The 16,654-nt window shown below is 35.0% G+C and overlaps 1 protein-coding gene across 2 annotated transcripts in view; it reads right to left on the bottom strand.

Annotated features, from left to right (window-relative positions):
- The window catches only part of SPATA17 (spermatogenesis associated 17), a 94,391-nt gene that overhangs the window by 53,377 nt on the left and 24,360 nt on the right, over positions 1–16,654 (bottom strand). For both annotated transcript variants that reach the window (XM_052806189.1, XM_052806188.1), the window contains one exon: positions 1,533–1,656. In XM_052806189.1, coding sequence (XP_052662149.1) covers positions 1,533–1,656 — 124 coding nt within the window. The remainder of the gene's footprint in view (positions 1–1,532; positions 1,657–16,654) is intronic.

Here is a 16,654-nt window from a genome sequence, read left to right on the forward strand (position 1 = left end):
TTTCAGAAAGCAAAACCAAGCATATTTTTGTTCTGCAAAACACTGGTAGCTGTGGAATTATGTAAAATTAGAAACCCAAATTCATCAGAACATAATAGTTACTGCTGCTGTCTTCCAGCAGTCCTCCAAGTGGACGGCTGAAATAAGGCACTACTTGCCATTCCTTAACCATGTTTTACAGCTTGCTAAGCCAGTATCATCAGAAGTGAACTAAGTTTACTGAAATCTTTTAGCCCACAGGTCACTCAATGTCTCTAACCAGACAATTTTTGTACTCCAGGCAATGTTTATGCATTTGTTTACATAAATTGTTCTGTTCAAAACAAGAATTCCCAATTTTCTGCAGTTTAAAACAATATAAAAACACTGCACAGATTATTCTTAATATGTTAGATCTACATCTGGACAAATCAATTATTGTGAACTAATTTCAGTTATTAACTAGCTCCCCTGTCTAAAAGCCACTCAGAACACTTTTTATGTTATTTTTACTAATATTTTACTATGCTATTTTTTTGCAAATAAAATTACTTAAATTTGATGTACAAATGGAGTTTTCATAACTACAGTTAATTAAACTATATTTGTATTTATTGGATAGATCACAAATGGTTCCCAAACAGAGCAAAAGATTAAATATTCTGTCACTAAGTGTCATGGTTATTTTTCCTGTGTTCTTTAGAATTAACTGTTCTTACACACAGGTTACAATTAACAGCCTATGAAAAACAAGCACTTAGTTCATACTAGCATACCCTGATTGCACATTAATTCCTTATTCATATGAAGAACAACCAGTCATGAAACATTTATGGACACAAAATCTTTTTTTTTTTACAAAAGGGGACTAAAAAGGCAAACCCACAAGCTTTACCAACCATATCAATTTTGTATAAGATATATCTACTGCCATATTCACCTGTCTGTAAAGCAGCTTACATAAGGAAGCTTGAAAAAAATACCACTTTTATCAATACAAAACAAATTAATCAGTAAATATTTAAAATTTATGAGGCATTTCTCTATGAAAACAATCATGCTAAATAAGCTGATTCAGGCAGTTCTAGGAAAAGCTTTAGCTGAAAACCTGCATTTACAATCTATCCTAAAAACAAGCAGAACACAGCACCAATCCAAGCATTAGCTCAATTAAAAAAAGGGAAAAAAATGAAATCCCTTCTCAGCTTAATAACTTGTTAGCTCTTGACAAGTGCAACAACACAACAATAAGCCAGTCAAAATGAGTTTTTAAAGCGAGGTTATGCCCTTCGTGTTGTGTTATCACAGTGGCAGATCAAACTGCTGACTTGGACTCTTTCTGCCAGCAGTGCTGATGCTGCCTCTATGAAGCTGCTGTCACGGAATAGTCATGGTACCTGCTCTTGCCTATAGAAAAGCACTAAATTGAACTCGAAGTAGTGTCTTTGTGATATCTTTTCAACAAGTCATGTCCCATTCAGCCTGCTAGTTTATCTCTGTCAGGCTGGGGGCCCAAGTGGTTTGCATGAGCTGTCAGGGACAGGTATACCAACCTGCTCAGTGCTAAGGAGGTAATGCATCTTTCGGGCTTGGTATTTCTTTTCCTTTTCTTTCTTTTCTAGGTCCTTCCTTTTCTCTTCATTTTCCTTCATCTCTGTGTACTCTTGGAGTTCATTCCTGTAATAAAATAAGTCTGCTAATTATATCACAACAATAAAAGATGTACTAATGTTTTGTTTTACTTTAACCCTTTTATAGATTCACAGCGTTCTGCTGTTATGTATTAGCAGTATACTGACACCACTGGAATGCAAAATTACCATTCATTCAGTTCCACAGCAGCAGGATTCTACATGGATATAACTGTGAAGAAATAGGATTAAAATGATAAAAACTATGAACAGTATATTAGTTCATATTACTTACTCTTTTGAAGAATATGACAATTTATGTATTTTTAGAGCTTGATAAAATAGCGTTCATAGATGTCCTTTTTTTGTCTTTAAGAGTCATTTTAGTTTGAATTTCCCTAAGCAGAAGTTATTATAATTTAGTGATTTTCCTTCAAATGGTTTCAAAATAAAAGTTGCTCACTTATGTTTCAGCTAGTGCCTTGCAACTCCTCCTCACTCCTAGATCCTTGAGCCTTTTGTAAGGTTGAGAATGTAGGCATAGAGAAGAATTGGATGTAAACCTTTTATGTGTGCAATGTCCTTAAGAGGAATTTCCATAGCATTAGACTTCTTGCACAGGTCACTTTCTACTCTGGTCTGATAGCAATGGTACAGGCCACCACAAGAAACAGGAGCGTAACTGCCTCATGAGCCACTGCATGACAGAGGTTTGCAAACGCATAGTGTCATCTAAATGGGTGGGTCTGTATATCCAATAGGTCATAGAAAATTCTTTCATCGTAAATGAAATAAGGAACTGTACCTAAAACCAGCTCTCAAAGAGTGGGGAAAACTCATTATTTTAACTGAATGTTTAGAGGAAAACTTCAACAGAAAATGGGCATAGATTTCCTCCTCCATGGCTTTTTTTCATAGAGCCAGGCTTGCCATAAATTATGCAAACAGTGGAGTGAATTAATGCTCTATAAGAAACAAAATTGCATGCTATTGTGCACAGTGCACGTGTAGGGAATTTTTTTGACCCTGTTAAAAAAGGTTAGTTTGATTAACATTTGTTATTTTTGTTATTAAGAAATGGCTAGTTCAAATTAACCTGGTGCCAAAGACACCAAGCATATTCAGTCAAGGATTTAGATTGTTTAAAAGTTAATTGAGTAAATTCTAGTCTTTATTTTTTTAAGCATGTGCATATATGATAAAATAAAAAGCAAAGAAAAATATACTATTCACATATCTGGATAATTCAAATATTCCTGCAAAACATATTATTTAGAGAGGTCCACATTAATAATCTCAGTTGTTTCAATGAGTACCAAATAAGACATTTTAGGACAAGGGTCAAACCCTGTCAAAATATGCACATGAATAAGTTTGCTGATGTGAATAATCCCATGGGGAAGTCATATTGCTCCTGAAAGTGTTTTTAAGATTGTGACTTAAACTTATTCTTAATATTTTAATTATCATAATGTTAAATTAGTTCATCAAAATATGTGAAAGAGCAGTAACTGCTTTATAAATATGAACACTCTGAAATCACATTCTTAAATACAAGTTGCAAGGTAGAATTTTTATTTGTTTCACGCTATCTTTCAAGTTTTTATCAACTAAAATAAATAAAATATTAAGTAATTAAACATGTTTTATTTCAAATGTAGAAGAAAAAATAGAAAGAAAAGGAAATAAAGATCAGAAAAGATGTATAGGTCTGTTTCAATCTCTGGAAATATTTTTTGTTGCAGTTTACTGTTAAAGGCTGCTAATACAATATTTCATACAAGGTTACTTATGAAGCACACTGACGTTTAAAAATCACCATGCTATGCTTTTGCAGCAGTGTAATTTTTTTCCAACGTAAGATTAAATTGCAAAATAAATGAATTACTTAGAGTGGCATGGCCCCCATTTTGCCACCCTTCTCTTGAAAATTGCTTATTAATATGAAAAAAGAAGTTGGAAAATAGCCTGTTTTACTTTATGCATAGCGTTTTGGGGCCTCAAAGCCCGCAGAGCCGGACTAGCTGCACAATTTAGATTGTGTTGGCAAGCGGGGATGATGACCTTTCTGACCTGCATCTCAAGGCTATTATTAATCGCTAAGTAACCTGGTAAAGCCAAACAAATTTGTTTCCATTGAAAGGATCTCTATCTGTGTCTGAGAATTTGTGCTGTACCAAACAAACCTCATTAACTGTGTCCATTTTTGACAAAGAACTAGGAGTTGGAGAGATTGGCGACCTTTCTTTGTCCTTAAAGTACAGATTTCAGAGTCACTGCATGTAGGTACATAAGCATTTTTATTTGGAAACTCATTGTTCTGTATAGATCAATCATAAACAAATTAATAAATGGACAACGCATATAGTATCAAGTCTGTTCTTTTATGCCACTTCACCTTCAATATCAGAGTGTATGATCCATGCTTTACATATTTTATACTATTTCTTGTTCCTTTTTGATTACAGAGTCCTCTATTCAGCTTTAGGACAGCTATCTATAACTGATGAAATGTCTATCAACATATTACTACAGTTTATTCATGTTCTTATATACTCATGTACTTCTTCACAACAGTGGATACGGAAGCTTTGTTATTTAGAACACAACTGGTGATGAAAACCCCCAAATAATGATAAAAATATACATTTGTATTACAGATGTAATGATAAAGGGATGCAAAATGTTTTCCATTGTCATTAATCTGAATTTAGCAGATTACTTTGAATGAATGATTAATAATCATTATTTGCTGAAATTAAAAGAAGTCCAAAATACTTGTTGAAGTTCAATGTAATTCATGATCTTTTTAGACAGTACTAACATCCAAATCATCACGAACCTTCCTGATTATCACACATCCTCTCTAATGCTGTACATAATCCATTTAAAAGTTTAGGGGTTTTTAAGTAGTTACAAATAATTTTCAACACACTTTTGCAGCCTACACATTTTGTCTGTTGTGCTAAAATATTTCTATCCTGTATTATACTGTTCTGTACAGTTGTACAGAACATGCAGACAATTCTGTCTTGGGGTTGATAGCTCCCAAGATGATTCTCTCCTAAGAGGCAGTACAAATAAGGGGTATGTAGTAGTCCAAACATTGCTTGACTGGAAAACATAGATGTTATAGCATAAATACAGATTTATTCTAAAGCTATTTGAACCTGAAACTTTCACAACTTTTACCATAATTTCAAGAATTTGAATAGGAGCAACAAAGCAGAGAATCTAAAAGCAGTTGGATATGAATATAGAACAGGTGACCCGCCTAGTGGATGAGGGAAAGGCTGTCGATGTTATTTTCCTAGACTTCAGCAAGGCCTTTGACACTGTCTCTCATGGCATACTCCTTGAGAAGCTGGCGTCTTGTGGCCTGGATAAGTGCACTATTCACTGGGTGAAAAACTGGCTGGATGGCCGAGCCCAGAGGGTCGTGGTGAATGGGGTGAAATCCAGTTGGCGGTGGGTCACGAGTGGTGTTCCCCAGGGCTCAGTGTTGGGCCCCGTTCTGTTTAATATCTTTATTGATGATTTGGATGAGGGGATTGAGTGCACCCTCAGCAAGTTTGCAGACGACACCAAGTTGGGAGGCAGGGTCGATCTGCTTGAGGGTAGGGGGGCTCTACAAAGAGATCTGGACAGGCTGGATCGATGGGCTGAGGCCAATTATATGAAGTTTAACACGGCCAAGTGCCGGGTCCTGCACTTCGGTCACGGCAACCCCATGCAGCGCTACAGGCTTGGGGAAGAGTGGCTGGAAAGCTGCCCGGCAGAGAAAGACCTGGGCGTGCTGGTTGACAGCCGGCTGAATATGAGCCAGCAGTGTGCCCAGGTGGCCAAGAAGGCCAATCGCATCCTGGCCTGTATCAGGAACAGTGTGGCCAGCAGGAGCAGGGAGGTGGTTGTTCCCCTGTACTCGGCACTGGTGAGGCCGCACCTCGAGTACTGTGTTCAGTTTTGGGCCCCTCACTACAGGAAAGACATTGAGCTGCTTGAGCGTGTCCAGAGAAGGGCAACCAAGTTGGTGAGGGGCCTGGAGCACAAGTCTTATGAGGAGCGGCTGAGGGAACTGGGGTTGTTCAGTCTAGAAAAGAGGAGGCTGAGGGGAGACCTTATCGCTCTCTACAACTACCTGAAAGGGGGTTGTAGTGAGGTGGGTGTTGGTCTCTTCTGTCAGGTGGCTGGAGATAGGACAAGAGGAAGTTGAGGCAAGGGAGATTTAGGTTAGATATTAGGAAAAATTTTTTTACTGAGACGATTGTCAAACAGTGGAATGGGCTGCCCAGGGAAGTGGTTGATTCACCATTCCTGGAGGTATTCAAAAAGCGAGTGGACAGGGTACTCCAGGGCATGGTTTAGGGGGCATGGTTAATGGTTGGACTCGATGATCTTGAAGGTCTTTTCCAACCAAAATGATTCTATGATTCTATGATTCTATGATTCTATGAATATACTATTATTTCACACATTAGCAGATTAATACTAACACGTTATGCACTGTGTGGGGGCTTTCACTGTTACCCTACAGAAAAATGTGTATAGCCATAAGTGATACTAAAGACGTAAACTTAGACTTCCAAATAGAGTTAGACTTCCAGATAGTTTACATGTAAATGTGTTTATTGAGAAGTTTCATGCTTGTGACCTTCTACATGTATGCCTTCCCAGAGAAAATAAATCCAAATTCCATTAAAGTCAATTGAAAATTCATTGAAATTAAATGATCTTTGGATTAAACCCTTACACTTACTGCCAGCCTTCTCTTTGTTCATACATATCTTAGGTTCATTGAGCAATAGTTAGCAATCTTTTCTTGGGACTACATGATATTATGAATACTAGCTATGCATGATGCATGATACCCTGTGGACTCTTGACCACATTTGCTTCAGGATGAACCTTTCATGGTTCAGTGTGAAGTGGGAGAATTGAATATGGGCATATTGTTTGGCCTACATTTTTAAAGTTTCACCAAAGTTTGGGGGAGAAAAAGAGTTCTGTAAATGCAAACCATGTTTTAGGTTAATTAATAATCTTATTCTATTTGTATAAATGATCTGTCTGTTGCATGGCTCATAGCTGGAATAGTACTGCTTATTAAACTGTTATAACTGAAAAAGCAGATAATTGTTTTAGCATATGAATTTTCATTATCTTAAAGCTTATATCAGTATATTAACAGCACCTACTGCATCTTGTTACAAACCTGGCTTCCCGTATAAGCTTAGTCCAATCAGAGTTTCTCCCACACAGATTTTTATGCAATATCATTGCAGAGAAAATATGTGTAAGTTTTGACCAATATAGTGTCTTATCATGATCTGAAAATTGTTCAACAAATCACAAGAGTATCAATGTTTATTAGCGCAAGTTTAGGATGCATTCTTTTGTTAAAAAAGTGAATAAACTGGGTAACACAAAGTGTGTTTTCCTTGTCATAGGGAATGTTTCATGTCATTGAAAATAGGCATAGGATTATCAACATATGTGCTCAAAGCCCACAAATAAAAATGATCTTGTGTAACAAATATGTGAAGTAGCTATTGATTTATTAATGATAAAATTATTGGCTTTATATAGTTTGAAAATAAAACATTTTCATATGACAAGGTAAGTTATTGTTATTCTGATACTTCATTATGCAGTAGACAGTGGTGGTGGCTCCAGCTACAAGGTGCAAATTCCATTGACAGTGTTCCGGCTGTCTGTATAAAGGTTAAAAATACACATAATACTGTTCCTGGCACTTTTGGAAAGGTCTTCAAGTGAGGATTTCAGCAATATAAAGATTTTAAAAACTCTGCATAGAACTGCATCATTTTACAAATTCAGACATTTATTCACAAATTCACATTTAATGAACTTTATCAAACTATTGTATTCTGTTGGCATTTTCACTGGCATTCTGTGGTCCTTTGACCAGAAAACCATAAAATTATAATATTAACTAAAGTAACAGGCATCTGAGAAAATCAATAATAAGTATAGTTGCCTAGAGTACCCAGAAAGAGTATAAAGTTATTGTGATTTTAAACAGTTCAGACCCCAAACCATAAAATTCCTGCAACATAGGCAGTAGGCAACCTTAGCATAAAAGAAGATAATCTAAATTGATTTTACCTTCCTGACTATATATCATCCTCCCTGCTCAAATACAGAATATGGAAGTGAAAATGAAATTAGTGGGACAATACTTTTGGTACACCACTGCATGCCACTTGATTTCACATTACACTGGTGTAGGTGAGAATGGAATGTGACCTGCCATGATAATATCATTTGACTTAATCTATTATATTTGGGAAAAAATGAAATATACATATAGACTAGCCTAGGATGTAAAAGTAGTTGAGAGAGCTGTGTACTTTAAAGGCAAAGTTTTAACAGAACACACATACTACATACTTATGTTAGAGCTATGTACCATCAGACAGCTTGATCATCCTCAACCTTTTTCTGATTTTTTGAATTAACATGTTCAGATTTACTGAGCAGAATAGAGCAGCTCTGTAACCCACTTACTCCTCTCTACCATGATGTATACTCCTGTGTGTATCCTGACAGAATCCCTTGACCAAAATGTTTAATCTCAAGTTGCAGTGAAACAGATGCTCCAAGAGGCAGTCAGTTATTAGTGGTACAAAGTATCTTACTGCCTAGGAGACCTACCACAAATAGGTGTCCAAAATTCTTACTAATTTTAAATGTGAATGTTTACATCAAACCATTTGACAACTTAATCATCATACTCTCTTCAAAATCTGGAGAAATGGTACTGCTCTGTCATTGCAGTGCAGTGAACAGAAAATAACATGACTCCTTAGAATGAAAAAAAAAAAAATAAAGTTAATGTGTAGGCATGCAAAAAACACCCTATATTTTCTATTATTATTAATTTTGCAGAATGAAATTCATTACACCTTAAAATCCCATTGTAATTTGTGCATAGTAGAACATATTCTGCCCACCTTTCCTTAATCACATAGTGTACACTGCCAATGGAATTAAGTGACATACCAGTTCAACTGTCAAGGTCCACAATGTGATCAATATACTATGTAGGTAATGTGATGAACATAGTGGTGAAGGGCATACAGTGAATGAATACCTTGTGCAGATCAGGAGATCAGGACACAGCATGTACCAGATGATAGGGAAGAACAGACTGATATATCCTTCTTACCCTTCCAATTTCCACTGCTGCACAGTTACTCAAGAGAGTCCAACAGCTTTTCAAAAAACTGATTGCAGAGCCAGTTTGTATCTAAAAAGGGAGTATTTTCCCTAATCCATTATACAGAATCTTCTAATTAAGGTTTCAATAACAACTCATACAGAGTTTTTCCTCACACCTATTTAAAACCTACTTTTTTGGTAATATATAATCTTTTTGAATTATTCCATTTTCTGGAAACATGCAAACTTATTGGTCCAAATGTTTTTCCCTTGTGTGTATAAATCCCTAAGCTGAATTTACTTCATACTCATTGGCAGCACAAAATGCTTTGAAGTTAAAAATAATTTTTGTAAAAGGTCTGATTTAAGCGATGATGTTTTGTTAGCTTAACTATTTTGATTTAATTAAACTGTAAACCCCGCCCATTATGGATGTGGCATAAGAGTAATTACAACACTGAAGCTTTTGTTAGCTGAGGAACTGGATCCAAGTATGCTGGTTCAACCTTATTTATGCTCAGGTCTATACTAATAAAGCTAACCATAACGGGAAAAATGTTTTCACTCCATGTCTGTTTGCTATTGACCCCTTCATGGAAGAACAGCCTGATTTATTAACTTCAACAGTTAAATTAGTATTTGGGGTTAACAAAGCTGATCTGGCTCAGAATGGATAACAGAGCCCTACCACAAATTATTCGGATAGCAGTTTAGCAGCAGTGGTCATTTCTAGCACAGTGTCAGTGCTAAGCTGCTAAGAGCAGTCATGTTCTTAATTTTTTCAGCAACATATAAAAGAGGATGTCTAACCACAGCCAAATACCATTGAAAGTTTTCTAGTGAATGTCATGTGAAAGTATCTGTTATCTTATGGCACTGCAATTCCCAGAAGACTATATATGCTACCATCTGCACAGTAATAACTAGAGGAAAGCACACTGCTATGTTTTGCTACAGTTAAGCTGTTCCCAGTACTAGAATGAACTCATTTAAGCTAACTGTTATCTCTCTGCTGCAGTGCAGGACAATGTAGACAAATCTGTATTCCTTTTACTTTAATATATGTTACTTGGCAACATTTACAATATTCAACATTATGTGATTTAGAAAGCAAACATGACGTTGTAACTTCTTAAAGGTCATCAGCTAAGTTGATTTTCCTTCTCAGGGTATTATGAAACAACTTGACTGAGGTCTATTCCCTAACTCACATTTTTCACTTACTTTAATATAAAAGTCTGCATATGTTTGCAAATAAAATGGTATACTTTGTTCACATTAAACAGGTTTTACAATGGCAAGGCAGGGAGAGCTTTTTATGTATTGATCCATTACGTATAGCAAAGCAGTAATGCCAAATCTCACAACTTCATAGTGATTTTCACGGTACCTGATGGTATTCTCAAATTCCATATTCATGGAACAGTGTTGCCACTTGAGCACCTATGATGTAATTTTTAATGAAGCGTAAAACATTATGAAAGACACAGCAAATAAGTTTATTTTTTATATAGCAAATGCAATTATTTTGGGAGAGATCTGATGCATTTTTAAATACTGCAATGCTACTTATAAGTATGTGATTTCACAGCAGTGGCTAATTGCCAAACTGAAATTACCAACTAGATCCCAATTTTCAGAAATGCTAGGAAATCTTATCTCTTACTGTCTTGAAAACTTTCAAGTAATCAACACCCTAAAAAATCAGGCATTTTTTAGTATGGCATCCAAGAAATTACACTCATAATTAAAGTCTATTCTCTGAAATTTGGGTACTACCATATAAACCAGACTACATCTAATTATAGATTTACAATAGTTTGATAAAGTTCAATAAATGTTATTTATTATAGATCAAATTCATGCCTGAAGGGTACATCCATCATTTAGATTCTATTGTCTATACCTAAGCACATAAATTTCTGATCTGAGTACTAGATCCCTTCTTGAGTAGCCAAACACAATGCTAGATGGTGGTAAGGCCTCCCACCACCAAGTACAAGTAGGCTAATGAGTGCTGCATCATTTTGGGTGTCATGCAAGCTGAAAGATGAAATTAGTTTGTTAGATGAGGCTGTAAACATTTTGTAATCAGCTAGTTAATTGGACAAGAAAAGAATAGCCTACTTGGAGAAAAGAGGTGGAAAATATTGCTTTCTTGAAGTACTTTATCGTATTGATTTGGTTTGAAGGCAGTAGGAACTATAAAGTTCAAGGTAAAACATTAGGATTTAGCTTCACTGTCAAGGATAAACAGCTTAGTAGATTCATGTAATTATGCCTACAAGGTGAAGAGTCTGAAGAATTTGAAAGGGAGATAATAATAAGTAAAAGTTTCACACAGCTTAAAAAAAATCATGCTCACAGCATGAGGGACTATGTCTTTTAAAGGGGGTATTCTGAGTAGAATTCATAGAGATGAAGAAGCTGTTTAATGATACTGTGATGAAAATGTATATAAATCAATGCATAAGCTGACAATACATCAGAAGGAATTTTTTTTTTTCTTATGCATCATAACTCTGCTGAGTTCTGGTGCTGATAGTATTTTAAAGGATGTTTGAAAGTCTGTCCAAAATGGCCACAAAAATTATTTTAAGCAGAGAGACAATATCTTACAATGACCTCCATTGTTTATGTTTAGCACAAAGAATACTAAAAGGTGGCTAGATTAATGCATGGATTCTGAATATTAAAAGAGTTTTCAGTCTAGTAGAGGAGGATATAAAAAGAAGCAATGGTTCAAAGATAAAATGAAACTATTTTAATGGGGAAATATGGACATACTTTGAACACCAAAGGTAATTAACTCCTGGAGTAGAATAAAAAGGGTATTTTCTGTCTTTTGATGTTCTTAAATCAAGACCAGCTTGTTCAGCCAAAGTTTAATGGGCTTTTTATAGATATTGTTATAAATTTGTTATTGATACATATGATATTGATGATAGATCTGAAGTCAGACTAGAACATCTGATTCAGAATAACATTATTTTAAGCATCACTAGAAAAAAAAACCCACAACACTTTTTTTGTTATTCCTCATTACTGTTCTAGACTGTAAAAATAGAAGATAATTAGTTTTTCTGTTTTCTTCTCTGAGTGAATACTTAAGAGAACTAACTCTTCTTAGATAACAGAAGGGTCTATTTATAATGATCTAGAAAATAAAAAAAATAACTAAGACTATTAACTCTTTTTTAAAAAAAACCCTTTTTTTCATTTTGGACATTTTTCTTTTAAAACAAAAAAAAAGTGATTATGAGAGAATGTATACTGCTTTGCATCTCATGCAGTTCTATGATACTTCATGTGATATTATAGGATATACCAATATAAAGGGAAGGACCATAATTTTCCACCATAAAAAAATCTGAAATATCGAAGAAAGATCAGTAAGCCTTCACATCCTCCGTCAAAAATCAGATCATGAACTTGCAAAAATGCGATGCATAGATACCACACTTCTAATAACAAAACACAAGTGTGATGTGGCTCTTTTTAAAAGTCATCACCACTGTAGTCTCTGTTTCTCCCACATAAATGGGAAATGAGAAAAGCAGTCTAGACTCAAAAGCCTTCCATTGGGTAAGGCAGTGCAAAAGAACACCTTACTTAGTTCGGTCTTCCTTAATATTCCTGCTATCTCTGAGCATTTTGTTAAATTGTGAGGTATGTTACTTATTTAATAAGGAATTATGAAGTATGTGAGAGCAGCTAATGGCAATTTTCTGGTTGCACTCGGACACAGCATCTTACATTATGATAAAAAAACCCTGTATTGTTAAATCAAATGGACTGTTGTGAGTTAATTAAAAAAAAAATTGACACATCTTTTGATTTTCTTTTGTTTCTTTGGACAACTCAAAAATAGGCTACATTCCAGCACTGTGTAAATTAAGTAGTCACTGATGTATCTGTAGATACACTCACATGTGAGCTGGAATATTTGGATAGCATAGAGCAAGCTTAGTTACATAATCATTGGTATACAAATTGTTTCTACAAACAAAAGAAATATCTAATTTTCTAATGTAACACATAAATTCATGCATTCAAATTTTATGCTTCATTATTAAACTGAAAATTGCACACCAAAAAAGAAATATCACATTGTTTTAATGACAAAAAAATTGCTTTAAGTGAGTTGAGTAAATGGCACATAAAATTTGTCATACTGCTAATGACCTAAACAGCTGAAATGACTAGCTCTCCAAAAGGCACATGAAAAATATTTATATACTTTTTCATGAGCCTTTAGTCTTCAAGTGGTAAAGCTCTTCCCTGATAACCTAGTATAGCCTTTATATAGATGGCCTGTCATGTCTCTACAATTAGATAAAACCAGAACTGCTATAATTTAATCAGTTACAACCTGAAAATTATATTTTGAAAATCAAGTTTATTAATATGTAATCTTTAGGTAATCATATTTATCCTCCTAATTTACACAATATTTATGATACTCTACATGTCCTTGAAATAGTGAACAGGGACACTACACTATGAAAAAGTGGCCTAGCTGTTGGAGTTCATAAATTTTGTTCAGCTTTGGATGACTTCAAAGAATTGCCATGTAAGAAAAGCCTTACAGAGGGAATTTATCTGATTATGGCAGTAATAATTACCCAGCTGTTTATTGCAGATAGAGAAATAATTCATGTAGGCAATAGGCCGTGGTGGCAATGACACTCCGCATTTAGTAAATATGCAAACTGTTCACTTCTAATTAACCAAGCTAGAGGATGCCCTTATTAAATGTATAAACTAAAAGTGCCTTCCTGACAAGTGATGAATTGTTACATTGCACAAACTCTTGCCACAGAATTACTGGAGTGAACTTGGGGCTTAACTTCATTAAGAGATCTTGTGGGATAGTTAAATGAGGATGGACAGCATAACAAGACCTACCTGACAGTCAATGATATGTTAGAGCTTAATGAAACTGTACCTCTTCCCCTTTTCTACTTACTTTACAGTGAAGATCCTACTTCAGACAAAATGTAAGACTGTGAAGTCTGTCTGTATAAGACAATATGAAATGCTAAGATTAGTCAGTCTTTGTCTGCAGAAAATGTTTTATGAGCTGTCAGTAATTCTAACAGACCTATTTCAAAATAAAAAAACTATCTAGACAATACAGTGCCTTCAAAGCTCACAGGTATAAAACTATTGTTATTCTACAATACTATGTTGTCACACCTGTTTTATTCTACCTTCACCAAAAGTAATCAGCTACACCACAGACTGTTTGGTCCAATGAGTGAATGCAAGGTTCTCAAATTTCTACATACTCAGATTAAAAATTTTCCTTTGGATACAAGTGAAATAAAGCTTAATGATTAACCTGTTACTCCTAATGGTGTGTTTAGTTCTATACAAAAATACATGAGAAAATACAGCCTTTGTATTTTTAAAGACTACAATCTAACCAGTTACTTATGTTACAATATCCAAGTTTAGCTGCAAAACTTGATCTATATCACACTGAACTAGCTAAAACCATGGTAAGACTGCTTTCACCACTTGCTCAAGAGAGACATGAATAGAATAAGGCACATGAGGTATGTCTAGGTGAATTTGCATTGGAAATTCAGCTTACTGTGTAATCGTAATTGTTCCTACCTTAATCTCACTGCATTCAGAAAATGCATTCCTACGGAGTTAAAACAGGGTATTGCGTGCTCTGTAGCTTTAGCCAGTTCATTTCAATTTCATGAGCAAACTAAAAAGACAAAAGTCCATCTAAAATGTCTTGTTTTACAAAATGCATTATTAAAAGCCTATAGGTATATAAGCATACATGCTGTATAAAAGCATATATGTAAATGAAACTGTGTTAATACGTATAAAGGTAGGCAGAGAAGACCTAAAAATGGACTGACTTGTCAAAGAGGGTTTTTATGCTCAGAATCTCTGAAGAAAGCTGGATTTATGGACAACATATTTTAGAAGGAGCAACCATCACAAAATACATGACTGTAGAGAATATTTTAACCAGATGTGAGTCTCTTTAAGATGATCATTTTAAAGCTTTTCTCTGGTCTGACTCCCACTTAAGTTAATATGAGCATCTTAATATTGTTCAATGGAAACTAGGTCAAATCACAGAGAAGAATCAAATAACTAATTTTTTATATCCTACTCATCCTAGCATCAGGTTTGTAGCTATGGAAGTACCCCAGGATCCTCAGTGAATTACAGTTCTAAGTTTCCTACAAGATCTAGCAGTTATACCTAAAATCCTCTGGAAAAGGCATAGATGGCTCAAATTTTGTGCCCTACCACTCAAAATTAATATTTAAATAAAAGAAAGCATATTTGGCACTTGTCTCTTTTCTATGGCTCCCAAAGAAAGCTGACAGGATAAGTTTACATTCAGAAAATTCTAATTACAGGTAAATAAGTTAAAAGCATAATGTGTTTCGTCTAGATATCTTTGAAGACAAGGAAAAGAAGATGGGTTGAAGATAAATTAGTTAATTAAACATCAAGTGAAAGACAACATTACAAAAATGAGGTTTTTATTGTTGCAAGAATTCCAAGGAGCTGTCTGAAAGGCTTTGGCACTAATTGAAAATAGACTACAGAATCAATTGCTTCTGCAGTCAATGAGGAGGAACATTTTAATTGAATTATAAGACAATATATACATTCTTCAAAACACTTTGACACTTGAGAAAATGGCCAGCACCTGGACTTATCTTTATCAGAAAGGAACAGACAGATGGAGGCTGAGCAAGTTCTCCTCATATTAAGGTGACAACAGATGATTTATGTCAAGCCCACTTCATGCAAAATAGCAATACCTCAAAAGTTTTAAGAAGCAAAGTACTTGTGATGTTAAAAGTAAATAGACCTCAGTAATGCTTTAGTAAGCAAGAATAAGCAAGATACTCTTACTTTTTTCAGTACTACATGCTCAGGCATATTTGCAGAAAAGCTAAACATTGGATTAGATCACCAGCAACATGTAACAGTACTGTATTTCATTGTTCATTAAGATTATGAAAGTCAGACTGCACAAAGGATTTGTGAATAAACGTATTGCCAAGGAAGTGATTTTTATCACTTTGCTTTATCTACTTCCCTGACATTTCTTGAAGACCAAAAAGCTTTAATGATAACTGTGATACTAAATCTGCTGATAGAACAGCTAGTCAAACTTGGATGAAAGTCACACTCTTTAGGGTCACTCTCAAGGCTTTTTCACTACTAAAGCCAACAACAATGGAAAGAAGAATTTGGTGTCAATCCTTCAAGTGTGTGAAATTCACGATTTATAATCATAACAGTGTTTACATACACTATAGTGCTTGCTAAAGCTAGACTCTGGTCTTAGTTTGCTACATTTAAGTCAGTGTTTATTCAATAGCCAAGAAAGCTATACTACCTGCCTTGATTATATAACAACCCCAATGCCAGTACTTTGCCACTGCTTTGTTAGTTTTCTGATACTGCTATCTTACTGAGTTCTGTGCCTAGGGAAAAATTTAAATGGTGCCATTCATCAGTAAATGGAGCACTACATCCCAAAATCTTATCTCTAGTTGCACACCTGACATATAGTAAAGTTGCTTTACTGTAGTTTAAAGGCCGGTGTGTAGATAACCTTAGTCAAAGAACTACAAGTTAATCACACAGTTGGGCAACTGACATCATCCATAAATTCTTCTGATATAATGGCACCAGCATGCTAATTTATGTGAAGTAATGTCCATTTGCTTATCATGGATTGGAAACTGTTTCACATAAAACAAAATTCTAACGCATCATATGGAGTTATAGCTTATGCTAATTGCTTTTGGCATATTTCCCCTTGTAACCATTTTGCCAGCTCTTAGAGATGTTAAATGCAGCTTTAA

The sequence above is a fragment of the Harpia harpyja genome, chromosome 13 (genome assembly GCF_026419915.1).
Source record: "Harpia harpyja isolate bHarHar1 chromosome 13, bHarHar1 primary haplotype, whole genome shotgun sequence".
Lineage (NCBI taxonomy): Eukaryota > Metazoa > Chordata > Aves > Accipitriformes > Accipitridae > Harpia > Harpia harpyja.